We start from the raw sequence: 15,101 nt of genomic DNA on the forward strand, positions 1-15,101 counted from the left end.
TTTTTCTAATTTTAAAACTTTATTAAAAAGATGCATACAAAATATTAATGTAATTCCTCTATCCGAACTTGAGATATAAATTTGTATATAAAAATAACAAAATGGCAGACAACGAATTGCCATTTTTCTTAAGGATATTTTTTGTTGTTTTGCAAGTAGAATCCAAAAAAGTATAATCAGCCCACCATTTTAGAAACACTCCGCATGTATACTTGAATCTAGCAATAGCAAAGCATGCCATCAGCTAGTAATAAATATAATTTTAATTGCTGCAGACCGAGTGGCACATATATGTGTGTGTAACCTGGAAAAATTATTTACTTATTATTTATGATAAATTGGTTTGGTTTCAATTGTGGTCAATTGAAATTGATCAATTTTCAATTGTGGTATGTGGAGGTAGTCAGGCATATGATGGCCTTTACTGAAGTCCTCTATATAAGTGCTGGTCGATTGAAGTGAACTGTCTGGCACATTTGTGTACATGACAATTAACAGGATGTAGTTTTGAACAAAGATACAATGATCAGATAAAAACAGTCTACAGTAACACAGAAACCATTTCCTAACCACCTCATGGGTACACATCCACCAATATTAATGTTGGTGGATGTTACATACATTCTAAAAAATACTACATCACACTTGAACCATATAAATACAATAAGTGATTCAGACCATACATATATTCACACCCACACACTTTTCAACAACAATTTAATCATTTTTTGTCTAATTAAAAAAAATCCGTCTTCAGTAGCTTTAACTAATATTGATGGCAGTGTGAAAACAAGAGCACTCTCTGAGGATCTCGTAAAGATGACTGAAAACATTTGAAATAAATTCTTTGTTTATACCACTTGTTTTGTGTGTTGTTTAAGAATTACATTTTAAATTAATTCATTTTGTACACGGCAGACTATGATAGTATCGTCAGCCATGTACAAGAACTTAAAAAAATTATATGACCAATTTTCGGAGTTACAAGATTCAAGCAAAGGGTTCTCTGAGCTGCCGGCGCGAGTAGTAATGTCTCGGCCTTTCATCCGGAGATCTCAAGTTCGAATCCCGCTAAAGCATGGCATTTTCACACGTTACAAAAAGTGTCATTCATCTCATCTTCTGAAGCAATACCCAACGGTGGTCCCGGAGGTATTATCAGGAAGGCCCTTGAAGAATAGTTCATTGTTTTTAAACAGTTGTTAAAGTTTTGGTGTTAACAAGTTTCGAAATGCTGTTTAATATTTCCTTATATATTTTTTATCAATCAATGTATTAATGCTAAGAGAGTGTTCCGAATCCTAATGTCATAATAAATATACCAACCTACCGGAAGAATTTCAAATCATTAGTGGGACTTGTTACGTCAAGCTTATAATGTACTTTTGTGTAATTCAATCAGTCATCGGATTACACTAACCAGAGTATGGACGACTTGTAGTGATTCAATAGATTAATTTCAGTCGATGAGGAAATTAAAAGAAATATAACTAAATGTTTAAACAATACTGTTTTAGAGAACTACAGTATTTCAATAGCTCATTGGATCTAATAATAACTATAATTAAGCATATTCATAGACGCTCTAATAATAGTTACGCAATAAATACAAGATATTAAGTAAAAATATTTTTTTTTTCTTTAATTTTGTTCAGTTTCTGTGGCATAACAACAATCGGTTAATGGAAATCAGTTATGGCAGTTCATAATCAATTGTAGCGAGGGAATTTTTCTTCCCATGGGGATATTTCACGGCTCTTAACAAATATCAAACAACTGATCGATCGGATTAATGCTTTCAGAAAGCTGTTTGGTGGTATTTGGGTTTTTCCAATGATGGTTTTAATGAGTAGCAGGCTATATTAATTTATTGATCTAAGCACTTTTTCTTTTCAAAGAATAATTCTCTTACTTTATATGATAGTAAGTAAAACTGATGTTTGAAATAGTATTGTCTTTATGGTTTTAAATTCTTTTACCATATTCACGTGTTATGTGTATAGTACGTAATGTAATGTAGTCTTTGGTGACAATATATGATATGGTATTTTGTAATGATCATAAACAATTTCCCACTACCACGATCTTATTGAATATATAAAATATTATTATAGATAAGTAATTATAATTTGTAATTTTGTTTATTGTGGTATAGAACATTGTATTGAAAACGTGTATTGCACTCTTTCTTGACAATTGTAATACAGTCGGTAATTATGTACAAATAAATTTTTTCTTTTTTACAGCAATGGAAACTGATGGAAAGCCTGCAGAAGCTGTTCCTAATGGAGAGGATGTTCCAGACGTTTTGCCAACCAATCTGTAAGCGAGATTATCATTTTTTAACATTGTGGTAGGATAACATTTAAGAGTAAAAATTGTAATAATCCCTGTGGTAATTTTTAAGATTTCAGGGTACATTCTCATAGTTCCTACTGTGTGGATTTAGTATAACATTTTATCTGGGATGGCACATTAAAGAATAACATTTATGTTTAATGATATGATTGATAATTTTCAAGTTATAAGTCACAATCATAATTTATGCTCATTTCCATTCTTTATGTTCATTCCCTTTATTGTTTTCAAAAAGAAAAAATATAGTTTTGAAGTAGCAAGTAACAAAATCCTGAGAAATTCCATCCTATTGTTTTTATTTAATTCACTTTTGGTAGTTTTCCCAGTAATTGAGCAATTACTAGATCAATTGTAATCTTGTTCTTACTTAATAAACCATAGTAGATATGCTTATGGTCAGGAAAACAAGTGAAAATGTCAGAAAGCAGGGTTTAACAGCAGGTGACGCATGCAAGATCAGATGTTAATCAATTTTGTGGAGGGAGGTTACAGTTAAGGTTAGACTTTTATGGAGAGAGGTTAGGAATAAATTACCAAGGTATGGCAATACTTAACACAATCTTGTTGAACACTGCTAAATTTATATTAACAGAAATACAGTAACTTCAGTGAAGGACTGCATCACATGTTCTGTGCTGTTAAGTCATGTGATAATTGCCTTACAAAGATTGCCATCAGTCAGCTCCAACTCTGATGATTGTTAAGGTTAATTTGTGGTTTATTCATCTCCCTGTAAAACTAACCTCCCTCCAGAACAGATTAGCTTCTGAACAGGTCATCATAACTCACAAAACTGATTTCTGATAGCATAAAGTACTGATAATACAGCACAGACTTTGACCTCGCACTGGTCAGCCGTTTTCCAAACCTGCTTGTCAATATTTAACTCTTTTTTCTGACCCTAAGCATATTTACTATGGCTTATTAAGATATGAATGACATTAGAATTGATCAAGTAATTACTCAGAATTATTCACTTTCTTAATTTATGGAATATATATACATATTTAAGCTACTTTTATCTGTGGTGTTGCATGTACAATATTCATTGTAGATAGTGCAAGATTTTAGTTAGTTAGGAAACCCAATTATAATTCATCAAACATATTATTTTACTTGTAAAATGTTTCTTTATCAGATAATAATGTTTTACCAGCTTATGTTTGTAAATTTCATGTTGTTCTGGAATGTTATATTTATGACAAAGCCAATGTGTAATATTTCCTTGTAGTATTTTTGATCATGTATTGCTTTTCTATAGGTGATATGACAGCTTGATTGTTTTGTTCAATTTAGTATAGTGGATTCCGGATAATTGGACCACCTCTGGATTGGGACTGTACAGCCCTATTAATGAAAATTGAGGAGATATACACAAATGTAGTACTGTACATACTAATTAAACAAGATTTAATGTCCTATTATTCAAAATTTTATTTCTAATGCAGTATTAACCTTTTCATTGCTATATAGTAACCAATCATCAGGACCCTCTGTGCTGAATTAATTTTAAAAATATTTTAAATTTTATAATTAAAAATAAATAAAAGAATAAAAATGTAAAAAACTGGTACTTACATATTAATGCCACCGCAGCTACAGCTGCTGTTTAGGTTATGTTGACTTCGTGTACTGACAAATCGTACGTATATCAAAATAACCTAACTAAATATAACGCTCGCTTTGCTCGCTAACCTTTTATGTATTAAGGGCCACCGCAGCTACAGCTTTATTTAAAAACAAAGTAGTCAATCTGATTTCGGTGGATTAACATTAAGTGGATTTTGGTGCTATAACATTAACGTTATATTATTAATAAGTTGTATATATTATGCATATTTAATATTAATTATAAGAGGTTAGCGAGCGTAGGTTATATTTATTTAGGTTATTTTGATATACATACGATTTGTCAGTACACGAAGTCAACATAACCTAAACAGTAGCTGTAGCTGCGGTGGTGTTAATATGTAAGTACCAAAAAACCTTACCTTATGTCTGGAAAAAGAAAACTGATGACCAAAAACATTAAATTTTGACTTTCTGAGCAAAAAACACACAAAAATCCAGGGTTACCCATGACAGTCTAAAATACATGGCATCTTATAAAGTACAGGTTTTGTTTTGTACTTGTAAATTTAACATTTTTTTATAAAATCAGGGTTCATAATGGTAAAAAAAAATTACTCTGAATAACTTACACAGTAATATACATTATCACTATCAATAAGATAAATAATCCTGAATCATTTTATTTACAAATTGAAATAAGAGTTGGGGTTGTCTAAAATAAATAAAATAATATAAAATTATTTAAACATCATTAAACACCTCTTTTTATCAGTTTTAATTTACATGAGGTTGCGCTTGGAATATTTTGAGCACAGCAGTGACTAAATGATGTGACACACTCACATATTTAAAGTATACACACTCAAGTATTTAAAGCATAGCAATTAAAAGGTTTAAAGTTACATAAACAACATTATTAAGTTATAAAATTATTAAATTGTTTTTATTTACATTATTAATAAAAAACAAAGCATGATAAACAAGAGATACAAGTCAAAATAATGACTGCATTTATGTTCAGTAAAATACAAAAATATGTACATTTAATGTTTCCTATTTGGTTAAACTGTTTGAAAAAAATTATTATATTGTACTCTGTTTTCTCCCTTTCATTACCTGACATTCTACAAATTTGGCACAGACTTGCAGTTGTGCTAGCAGTCTTCCTTCACTATTTTCTTGCATAAAAAATGCGGGTGAAGTCATCAAAGAATTTTTTGCATCTTTGTAGATAAGCACTTCATTTTGGGTTTGTCTTCATCATCTTCAACTTCGTCCAGTTTTTGACTAATTTTTTTTATTATTTCATCATCACTCCCACACAACTTTAAATAATTATAATTATACACTGTCCAGACTAGTACGTAAAAAGATTCTGTTAGTGGTTTAGGAGAAGTTACCTCCCTCAACAACTTACATTGCTAATAAGATTTTATTATTTTATGAGTGAAGTGAAACTTGGACGATCAGACATCTTTGTATGGACATCATTCCATACATCTTAGACATCTTTATATGGAAGTGAAACTTGGACGATCGGAGTACCTGAGAAGAAAAGATTAGAAGCTTTTGAAATGCGGTGCTATAGGAGAATGTTAAAAATCAGATGGGTGGGTAAAGTGACAAATGAAGAGGTGTTGCGGCAAATAGATGAAGAAAGAAGCATTTGGAAAAATATAGCTAAAAGAAGAGACAGACTTATAGGCCACATATTAAGGCATCCTGGAATAGTCGCTTTAATATTGGAGGGACAGGTAGAAGGAAAAAATTGTGTAGGTAGGCCATGTTTGGAATATGTAAAACAATTGTTAGGAGTGTAGGATGTAGAGGGTATACCGAAATGAAACAACTAGCACTAAATAGGGAATCTTGGAGAACTGCATCAAACCAGTCAAATGACTGAAGACAACAAAAAATTTTATGTTTAAAGTAAAGATAAATACAAACTAGTGAAAAATTGTGATACAATTCTTTTTTGTTAAAAGTTGTGAAAACAACACAGTAGCCTTCCTATATGAAATCTTTGGCTCCGATTGGTTGTTTTTGATTGTGCTAGTGTTAAGTATTGTCTCACTAAATGTACTTCGAATCTTGTTCTGTACATAATGTCACAAGTTCTTAGTAGAACTACTATGCTGCTAATAGAAAATCTATGCTATTCTTTATTGTTTTTGCTAATTTTGTGCTGATGCTTTTAATTTTATTGCCTTGTTTTACATTGTTTATAATGTAGCTTACAATAAAATTGGAGCCCATGTGTTATGGTTGTAAAAGAACATCAAATGTAAATGCCCATATTGAATTAATAGGTTTTATTGTGGTTGATCTTTTATTAGAGAAGTAATTTTTAACAATTTAAGATATATATATATATATTGCATATTGAAACAAGAGAAATTTTCAGGACAAGATCTACAGCTGAAAACAATGAAAAAAGCTCATATGGACAGGTTTGGAGACGCCTTGGTTTTTGAGTTACAGCTAGCGAAAGATTTCGGTCAGATTTCAGCTCTTTTGATATAAAGAAGCACTACGGTTTTGGGACTCAAATTAAAGAGTAAAGTTGGTGGTTGCTTATGTAATTTGATTTGGAAAATAGGATAAAACAGGCCCTCCAATGTCTCAGGTGTTCTTGGCTAATCAGTTGGTCCACCACATCCAATCCAGTTTACGAAATTAGCATTCAAGTGATTTCATTCAGGTGAACAGTTCATATTAACATAGGTCAGAAAACAGTTTGCTACCAAATTTTGGCTTCTGGAACATTTAGCACTGCTTTCTGCTACCTCTGTAAAATTAAACCGTACTGAAATTCTTGTAGTACAAATTCAGGGGTAAATTTGGTGTTTCCTTATAGTTTTTTTTAGCTAATAGAGTGGTCCCACACTTTTATCTCATTTAGGATTTAAGAAAAACTGGGTAAAACAAAAAAGTTTTGTTGGAAAATACACTTTAGATTATAAAATAACTTTGTTAATTTACCAATAAGAAAATAAAAGATTCTTGTTAACTTTGTAGAGAATTTAATTCTGAGAAAATTGATAAATAACTTCTATTAAAATTAAACACAAAAAATCAACTTTAATTAGAAAAAACACACAAACTAGAACGGAAAAGTGATACGATTTTAAACAGAACAATTTTCATAAATATCTGAATATAATGTAAATGAAAATAAATACAAAACCTATCAATAATGGAAAAAAGGTGAAAAAAAAATAAAATGGCATACTTTTTTTTGTAATTAAGTATCAAAATGGTTACTTGATAAAGCTGCAAACATTTTTTCAAATCGGTTGCTCAATGTGGCTACTCTTCTGTTCAGTGCATAGTTCAGCTTGGTGAATCCATGCTAACCAGGCATGTCTTAATAGCATCATTATTATGCCTAATAGTAGCTCCACTTCTATTATACGATGTCTTCTGTTCAGTGCATAGTTCAGCTTGGTGAATCCATGCTAACCAGGCATGTCTTAATAGCATCATTATTATGCCTAATAGTAGCTCCACTTCTATTATACGATGTCTCAATTCTTCTTGTGTACCACTACAAGCAGAATAGACTAACGACCTCAAAGGAAAACTTTACTATGGGGAGATCAAGTTGGCCATTTTACTAGTCAGTCAAAACTGACTGTAATCTGTTGCTTACTAAATGTGTTTATTTAAATGATTCGTCATATCACAACAGTGATGAGCAGGAGTACAATCATTGAATAACCACATCTTTCACTCTACCTGCAAGTGGAATATTTTCAAGAGTTCCACCAGATCTGCTTCCAAAAATTGCAAATACTACTCCATTGAACCCTTCAATATTTTACTACATTCAATACATTGCTTCAGCATTGGCATTTTTCACAAAATGTTCACAACCAGCATCAAATTTTTGTGGTTTAAGCATACCTGTTTTTCGAACTCACCTCTCCAAAGCCTTAAATGTTTTACAATCAGGATAATTTTCCCAGTATTCATGCACAGCAGCCTTTTACTTCTCTATAAATATAAATAACATGTCCATCAACTCCAATGAAAACAACTCTGTGGGTGTCACCCATTGTGAATGACTGATCGAACAATAACAGCACAAATGCCGCTCAGATGAATATTCAAATGCTAGACACTAAATTTAATTTTTGATAAGCTGGTATTGCCAATGTATGAAAAAATATGTTTTAGAAGGATGTCTTTCAAATGTATTTTTATAATTTTTAGCATTTGTTTAAAATCATATCACTTTTCCAATCCAGTTCATGTGTTTTGTTTTTAATTAAAGTTGAACTTTTGAAATTTGTGTTTAATTTTAATAGGCATTATTTGTATACATTTTCTCAGAATTAAATTTTCTACAAAGTTAACTAGAAATTAAAAAAGTATTCTTTGATTAAATATTTCATAAAGTATTCTTTTAATTTTTACATGATTGCCCAAAAAGGAGGGTAATGTATTTAGGGTGTTGTATGTATGTTCCATTGTAGTAGTCTAGCAACCGAATCGATTTAGATGTCTGACCCTGCATTGGAATCTTTACATTACTGGGAGTGTAGTAGTCTATATACAGTGTTTCACAAGGAAACTCCAATACTTTACAGGTGTATTCCTCTTATTAAAACAATGAAAAGAGTTCATATAAACATAGGTCTGGAAAAGCTTCATTAGCAAGTTATGACTAGCTAAAGAATTCACCTGGATCTCAGCTCCCCCAGTGAAATGAAATAGCATTGACATTTTTTTATGTTAATCTAGAGAAATTAATAGTTTTGCATGATTTTTGACGTGAAAAATTCAATAAAATAGGTCCCACAACTGTATCTCCTTTAGGTTTATTAAGATATCTGACCTAAAACCCAAAATTAGGGGTCTAAAAAATAGCTTTTTAATGTTTAGCTTAAAATAACTTTTTTAAATAAGTGATAAGTGCATAAATTTTTTCTACAAAACTTGTAGAGAATTTAATTCTTAAAAAAGTGATGTAATCAACGTCTATGAACACTGAACACAGTGTTTTCAAATTTGTTTTTATTCAAAACCAAATATAACTAGCTGGCACAACTGTAGTTGTGGTTGGAAAATAATTTTAGTGCATTTGTGCATTTTTCTTTTAGTGCATTTGTGTACCACTGGGAGTGCTGATCTATATACATAGGAACCATCTACTCTACCAATTGTGTAAATATGAAACCAGAATTTGCCCATAGATGGCCCTAGCTTTCAATATAGTTACCATCAAACCGCATCATTAGTGCCATTTTCTTTCTTGACAAAGATTTTCTACTCACAACAATATAAGTTTCACACATAGTTTTAATACGATTTGTGGACAGCATTGATTTTCTGTTACCATTTAAGGAAAACTGCTACAGAATCACATCGAATGCTTGTCAAAGCTTATGGGGAGCATGCTCTTGGTAAATCACAGTGCTTTGAGTGGTTTAAAAAAACTTAAAAAAGTGACAATTTTGACATGAGAAACAAAGAACTTGGAAGACCACCAAAAAAGATTGTAGACAGCGAATTGCAAGCATTGTTAGATGAGGATGACGCTCAAGTGTAACAAAAACTCACAGATCAATTAAATGTAACACAAGAAGCCATCTCCATACATTTGAAAGCTTTGGGAAAGATCCAGAAGATGGGAAAATGGGTTCCACATGAACTGAATGAAAGATGTAAGAAAACCGAAAAACCACTTGCGAAATGGTGCTTGCCAGGTACAAAAGAAAGTTATTTCTCCATCAAATTGTGACAGGTGATGAAAAGTGGATATATTTCGAATCCTAAGCGTAAAAGATCATGGGTAACTCCAGGCGAACTATCGACGTCGATTTCAAGGCCAAATCACTATGGAAAGAAGACAATGCTCTGTGTTTGGTGGGATCAGAAGGGTGTGATCTATGATGAGCTGCTAAAACCTGGTGAAACCATAAATACTGAACACTACCAACAACAAATGATTGATTTGAATCAAGCATTGCATGAAAAACGATCAGAATATCAAAAAAGGCAACAAAAAGTCATTTTGCTTCCATGATAATACACATTACACACAGCAAAACTGGTCAAGAAAACGATTGAGACATTCAGTTGGGAAGTACCTTTGCATGCAGCTTACTCACCAGACTTGGCTTTGTTCGACTACTATTTATTTGCATTGATGGAACACGCACTTGCTGATTCAGTGCTTCACTTCTTATAAAAATGTACTATAATGGCTTGGTGACTGGTTTGCCTCAAAAGAACAACTTTTTTTTTTGGCGTGGCCCTTATAAATTGTCAGAGAGATGGGAAAAATTTATAGCTAGTGGTAGACAATATTTTGAATAAAATATTTTTTATTATTTTCATACAATAAAGCTGTATTTTTTACATGAAAATTCCGGTTTCATATTTACACACCTAGTATGTTCCATTGCAAAAGTTATTGATTATGTCTTTACACATTGTTGTACTAATGTTTAGTTTTGTGCTGCGGTATGAAGTTCAACATTAAATAATAGTGAGAAGAGATTTATTTTATTGTGTTCTTTTAAGTTAATGTTGATTTGCAATAACAGTGAAAAATGTCGTATAAATTTACGAACGATAAAAAAAAAAAAGGTTTATAAATGCCAAGTATGTTAATTTGTTTTACTTTAATCTTCCTTCTACTACTAATCTCAGTGCTAAAATTTTTTCCCTTGTCCCTATATTTTTCCTGAAACGAAATCGGTCTTCTCTTAACACTTCCACTCTCCTCTCAATTCTTCTACACAGAATTCTAATTAATTTTTTTTATGCTTGGCTAGTTAAGCTAATTGTTCTGTATTCTTCACATTTATCTGCTCCTGCTTTCTTTGGTATCATGACTAACACTCTTTTTGAAGTCTGACGGAACTTCCCCTTTTTCATAAATATTACACACCAGTTTGTATAATCTATCAATCGCTTCCTCACCTGCACTTCGCAGTAATTCTGCAGATATTCTGTCTATTGTAAGAGCCTTTCTGTCATTCAAGTCTTTTAATACTCTCAAATTCAGATCTCAGTATTGTTTCTCCCCTTTCATCCTCTTCGACTTCCTCTTCTTCACCTATAAAACCATTTTCTAATTCATTCCCTCTGTATAACGCGTCAATATATTCCACCCACCTATCAATTTCCTTTCGTACTATAAATCGGTGTACCATCTTTGTTTAACACATTATTAAATTTTAATTTACCCCAAAATTTACTTTAACTTTCCTGTATGCCCGTCTATTTTACCAATGTTCATTTCTCTTTCCACTTCAGAACACTTTTCTTTAATACACTCTTCTTTTGCTAGTTTGCACTTTCTGTTTATAGTATGTCGTAATTGTCGATAGTTTCTTTTACCTGCTTCATCACTAGCACTCTTTTTATCTTATATTGCAGCTGATGGATGAACGTAGAAGAATTCCAATCTTCTGAATTCCAAGGTTTTCTACCAGTTCTCTTTGTTGCGCCTAAGTTTGCTTCTGTTGATTTAAGAATTTCCTTTTTAACATTCTCCCATTCTTCTACATTTCTACCTATCTTTTTTACTCAGACCTCTTGCGATGTCCTCCTCAAAAATCTTCTTTACCTCCTCTTCCTCAAGCTTCTCTAAATTCCACCAATTCATCTGATACGTTTTCTTCAGGTTTTTAAACCCCAATCTACATTTCATTATCACTAAATTGAATCTCTGCTCCAGAGTAAACTTTGCAGTCGATGAATCTTTGCTTAACATTTTTTTTTTTGTCTTCAGTCATTTGACAGGTTTGATGCAGCTCTCCAAGATTCCCTATCTAGTGCTAGTCGTTTCATTTCAGTATACCCTCTACATCCTACATCCCTAACAATTTGTTTTACATATTCCAAATGTGGCCTGCCTACACAATTTTTTCCTTCTACCTGCCCTTCGAATATTAAAGCGACTTCCAGGATGCCTTAGTATGTGGCCTATAAGTCTGTCTCTTCTTTTAACTATATTTTTCCAATTGCTTCTTTCTTCATCTATTTGCCGCAATACCTCTTCATTTGTCACTTTATCCACCCATCTGATTTTTAACATTCTCCTATAGCACCACATTTCAAAAGCTTCTAATCTTTTCTTCTCAGATACTCCGATTGTCCAAGTTTCACTTCCATATAAAGCGACACTCCAAACATATACTTTCAAAAATCTTTTCCTGACATTTAAATTAATTTTTGATGTAAACAAATTATATTTCTTATTGAAGGCTCATTTCGCTTGTGCTATTCGGCATTTTATATCGCTCCTGCTTCGTCCATCTTTAGTAATTCTACTTCCCAAATAACAAAATTCTTCTACCTCCATAATCTTTTCTCCTCCTATTTTCACATTCAGTGGTCCATCTTTGTTATTTCTACTACATTTCATTACTTTTGTTTTGTTCTTGTTTATTTTCATGCGATAGTTCTTGCATAGGACTTCATCTATGCCGTTCATTGTTTCTTCTAAATCCTTTTTACTCTCGGCTAGAATTACTATATCATCAGCAAATCGTAGCATCTTTATCTTTTTACCTTGTACTGTTACTCCGAATCTAAATTGTTCTTTAACATCATTAACTGCTAGTTCCATGTAAAGATTAAAAAGTAACGGAGATAGGGAACATCCTTGTCGGACTCCCTTCTTATTACGGCTTCTTTCGTATGTTCTTCAATTATTACTGTTGCTGTTTGGTTCCTGTACATGTTAGCAATTGTTCTTCTATCTCTGTATTTGAACCCTAATTTTTTTAAAATGCTGAACATTTTATTCCAGACTACGTTATCGAATGCCTTTTCTAGGTCTATAAACGCCAAGTATGTTTGTTTGTTTTTCTTTAATCTTCCTTCTATTAATCTGAGGCCTCAAATTGCTTCCCTTGTCCCTATGCTTTTCCTGAAACCAAATTGGTCTTCTCCTAACACTTCTTCCACTCTCCTCTCAATTCTTCTGTATAGAATTCTAGTTAAGATTTTTGATGCATGACTAGTTAAACTAATTGTTTTGTATTCTTCACATTTATCTGCCCCTGCTTTCTTTGGTATCATTACTATAACACTTTTTTTGAAGTCTTGACGGAAATTCTCCTTTTTCATAAATATTGCCCACCAGTTTGTATAATCTATCAATCGCTTCCTCACCTGCACTGCGCAGTAATTCTACAGGTATTCCGTCTATTCCAGGAGCCTTTCTGCCATTTAAATCTTTTAATGCTCTCTTAAATACATATATATATATATATATATATATATATATATATATACATATATATTATTATATTACATATATATATATATATATATATATGTAAACCTTGTATTTATCTACAAATTCTTTGTTTATTATAATGGTGTACGAGACCAATTAGTTACTTTTACAATGGATTGGAATGGCTTCATCCTTTCCTGCTTTCCATTCATAATAAATTTCTAGGATTATATTGTTTAAAGGCAGTTTGTTGATGCATGAAGCGTTTGTTTTAGGAGTTGAGAAATAAGTATTTGTTTATACTGTAAAAATATTAGCGTAATGAAAATGATGTTATTTTTATATGAATGTATTTATGATTGATGCAGTCAGATTTTAACTTTACAATTTATCCCCTAACTTCTAATGTCGTTTAATTTCATTAGAAATTCTTTCATCAAAAAATTTTGTTTCCCTAGGTTGCCTTTTAAAATAGACAAGAAAGGTCAACATGAGGAATATTCTATCAGCCTCTCCCTCACAGGGAATTATTATTATACCACTCCCCTCATGATAGTGATAGTATGGTAGCATTTTTTCCTTTCTTCAAATACTAGTCAGACTGCAAAATTCATCTGTCATAAATAACTGTGATGGGGAGAGTAGTTTGTAGTTTCATTGATAATTAATTGGTAATTTAATTTTACACTTTTACTATAAACAGTAATTAATAATATGTTTAATAACAATTAATAACTGTTGAGCAAGAACACCCTCATTATCTCGAAATTTCACCTAATTAAGGTCTAGTTTTTCTTAGGCACATTTGTTAATAATTAAAAATAATATTTGCAAATAACTGTTTAATTAATAATGCGTAAATAAGCATGTTGCAAATATTTGTGTAGAAATAAGTTAATTGCTATGCTTTGTTTTAGAAATTTACTTCATGATCCCTTTTTTTAGTTTAATATTAAGTACTTAACTTATATTTTAACAAGAAAGAGGGATTAAATGGTAGATAAAAAAATGTCAGACCCTTGCTAGGAATCAAACTTGAATGAGAACAGTTAACACATCAATGTAGATCATATTTATTGTTTGTGTTCACATTGTTCTATAGTGAAGGTGACTGAGTGCACATGTAATCAGATTTGGGATCTAACATGTATGTTTTATTACCCGAGTAGGAGCAGCCCCCTAATCATACCACAACCTACACAGACTGACAAGTTTTTTTTTATACTTGAGGATGTCTACTCCATCAAGAACACTCTAGGTGTATGTAAAGGAAATCTAATTTATGTTTACTTAAATTTTATAAACTGTAACATATTCATATTCTTTATATTTTAATAGTTTGTGAAAATAATTGAAATTTTTAATTTCAGTAACAAATGTCAAATGAATATGTTATCAATTACTTAAACGAAAGTTTTATTACTTTCCCGTCTAGTGCTATAGCTGTAGAAGGGGAAAGTATTGTAATCGGTCCAATTTGGGCATATGGGGTTTTCACCAGATCTTGACATTTTGATACCTAAGAAACCAAAAAAAGTAGATGGAAATTTTCCGGATGTGTGTGCATTCAGTGTCTCACACCTTGAGACACTGAAAGGTCAAGGGGCCGAGACTGTTGAGCAAGAACACCCTCAGTATCTTGAAATTTCACCTAATTAAGGTCTAGTTTTTCTTAGGCACATTTGTTAATAATTAAAAATAATATTTGCAAAACAAATTTCAAAATCCCACCACTTGCCCCAAAAAATGCTCTTAACTAGTGGCTAAGTTGGTATACTGTCTAATAATACTCCGTCACTACAAGGAGCAATGACATACAGCTGTTGTAGAAAAATATATCTAAATAAAATATTTTAATCTAAGCCATGCATCAGAAAAAAGAGAATTGGCGTTTAGACCATTCTTTTCTAATGAAATGGTTTTTTCTGCCCCTACTATCCCATTCACACAAAAAATAACAGTACTTTGT

The 15,101-nt window shown here is 31.7% G+C and overlaps 1 protein-coding gene across 7 annotated transcripts in view; it reads left to right on the plus strand.

Annotated features, from left to right (window-relative positions):
* The window catches only part of LOC142322339 (caspase-1-like), a 249,973-nt gene that overhangs the window by 149,147 nt on the left and 85,725 nt on the right, over positions 1-15,101 (plus strand). For 2 of the 7 annotated variants that reach the window (XM_075361307.1, XM_075361308.1), the window contains exons 1-2: positions 1,571-1,923; positions 2,247-2,322. In XM_075361307.1, the coding sequence (XP_075217422.1) occupies positions 2,249-2,322 (74 nt within the window). In that variant the 5' untranslated portion in view covers positions 1,571-1,923; positions 2,247-2,248. Of the gene's footprint in view, positions 1-1,570; positions 1,924-2,246; positions 2,323-15,101 lie in introns of those variants that run through there. The other 5 variants (XM_075361304.1, XM_075361305.1, XM_075361306.1 and 2 more) reach the window with 4 other exon arrangements.

Source organism: Lycorma delicatula, chromosome 3 (genome assembly GCF_047948215.1).
Source record: "Lycorma delicatula isolate Av1 chromosome 3, ASM4794821v1, whole genome shotgun sequence".
Lineage (NCBI taxonomy): Eukaryota > Metazoa > Arthropoda > Insecta > Hemiptera > Fulgoridae > Lycorma > Lycorma delicatula.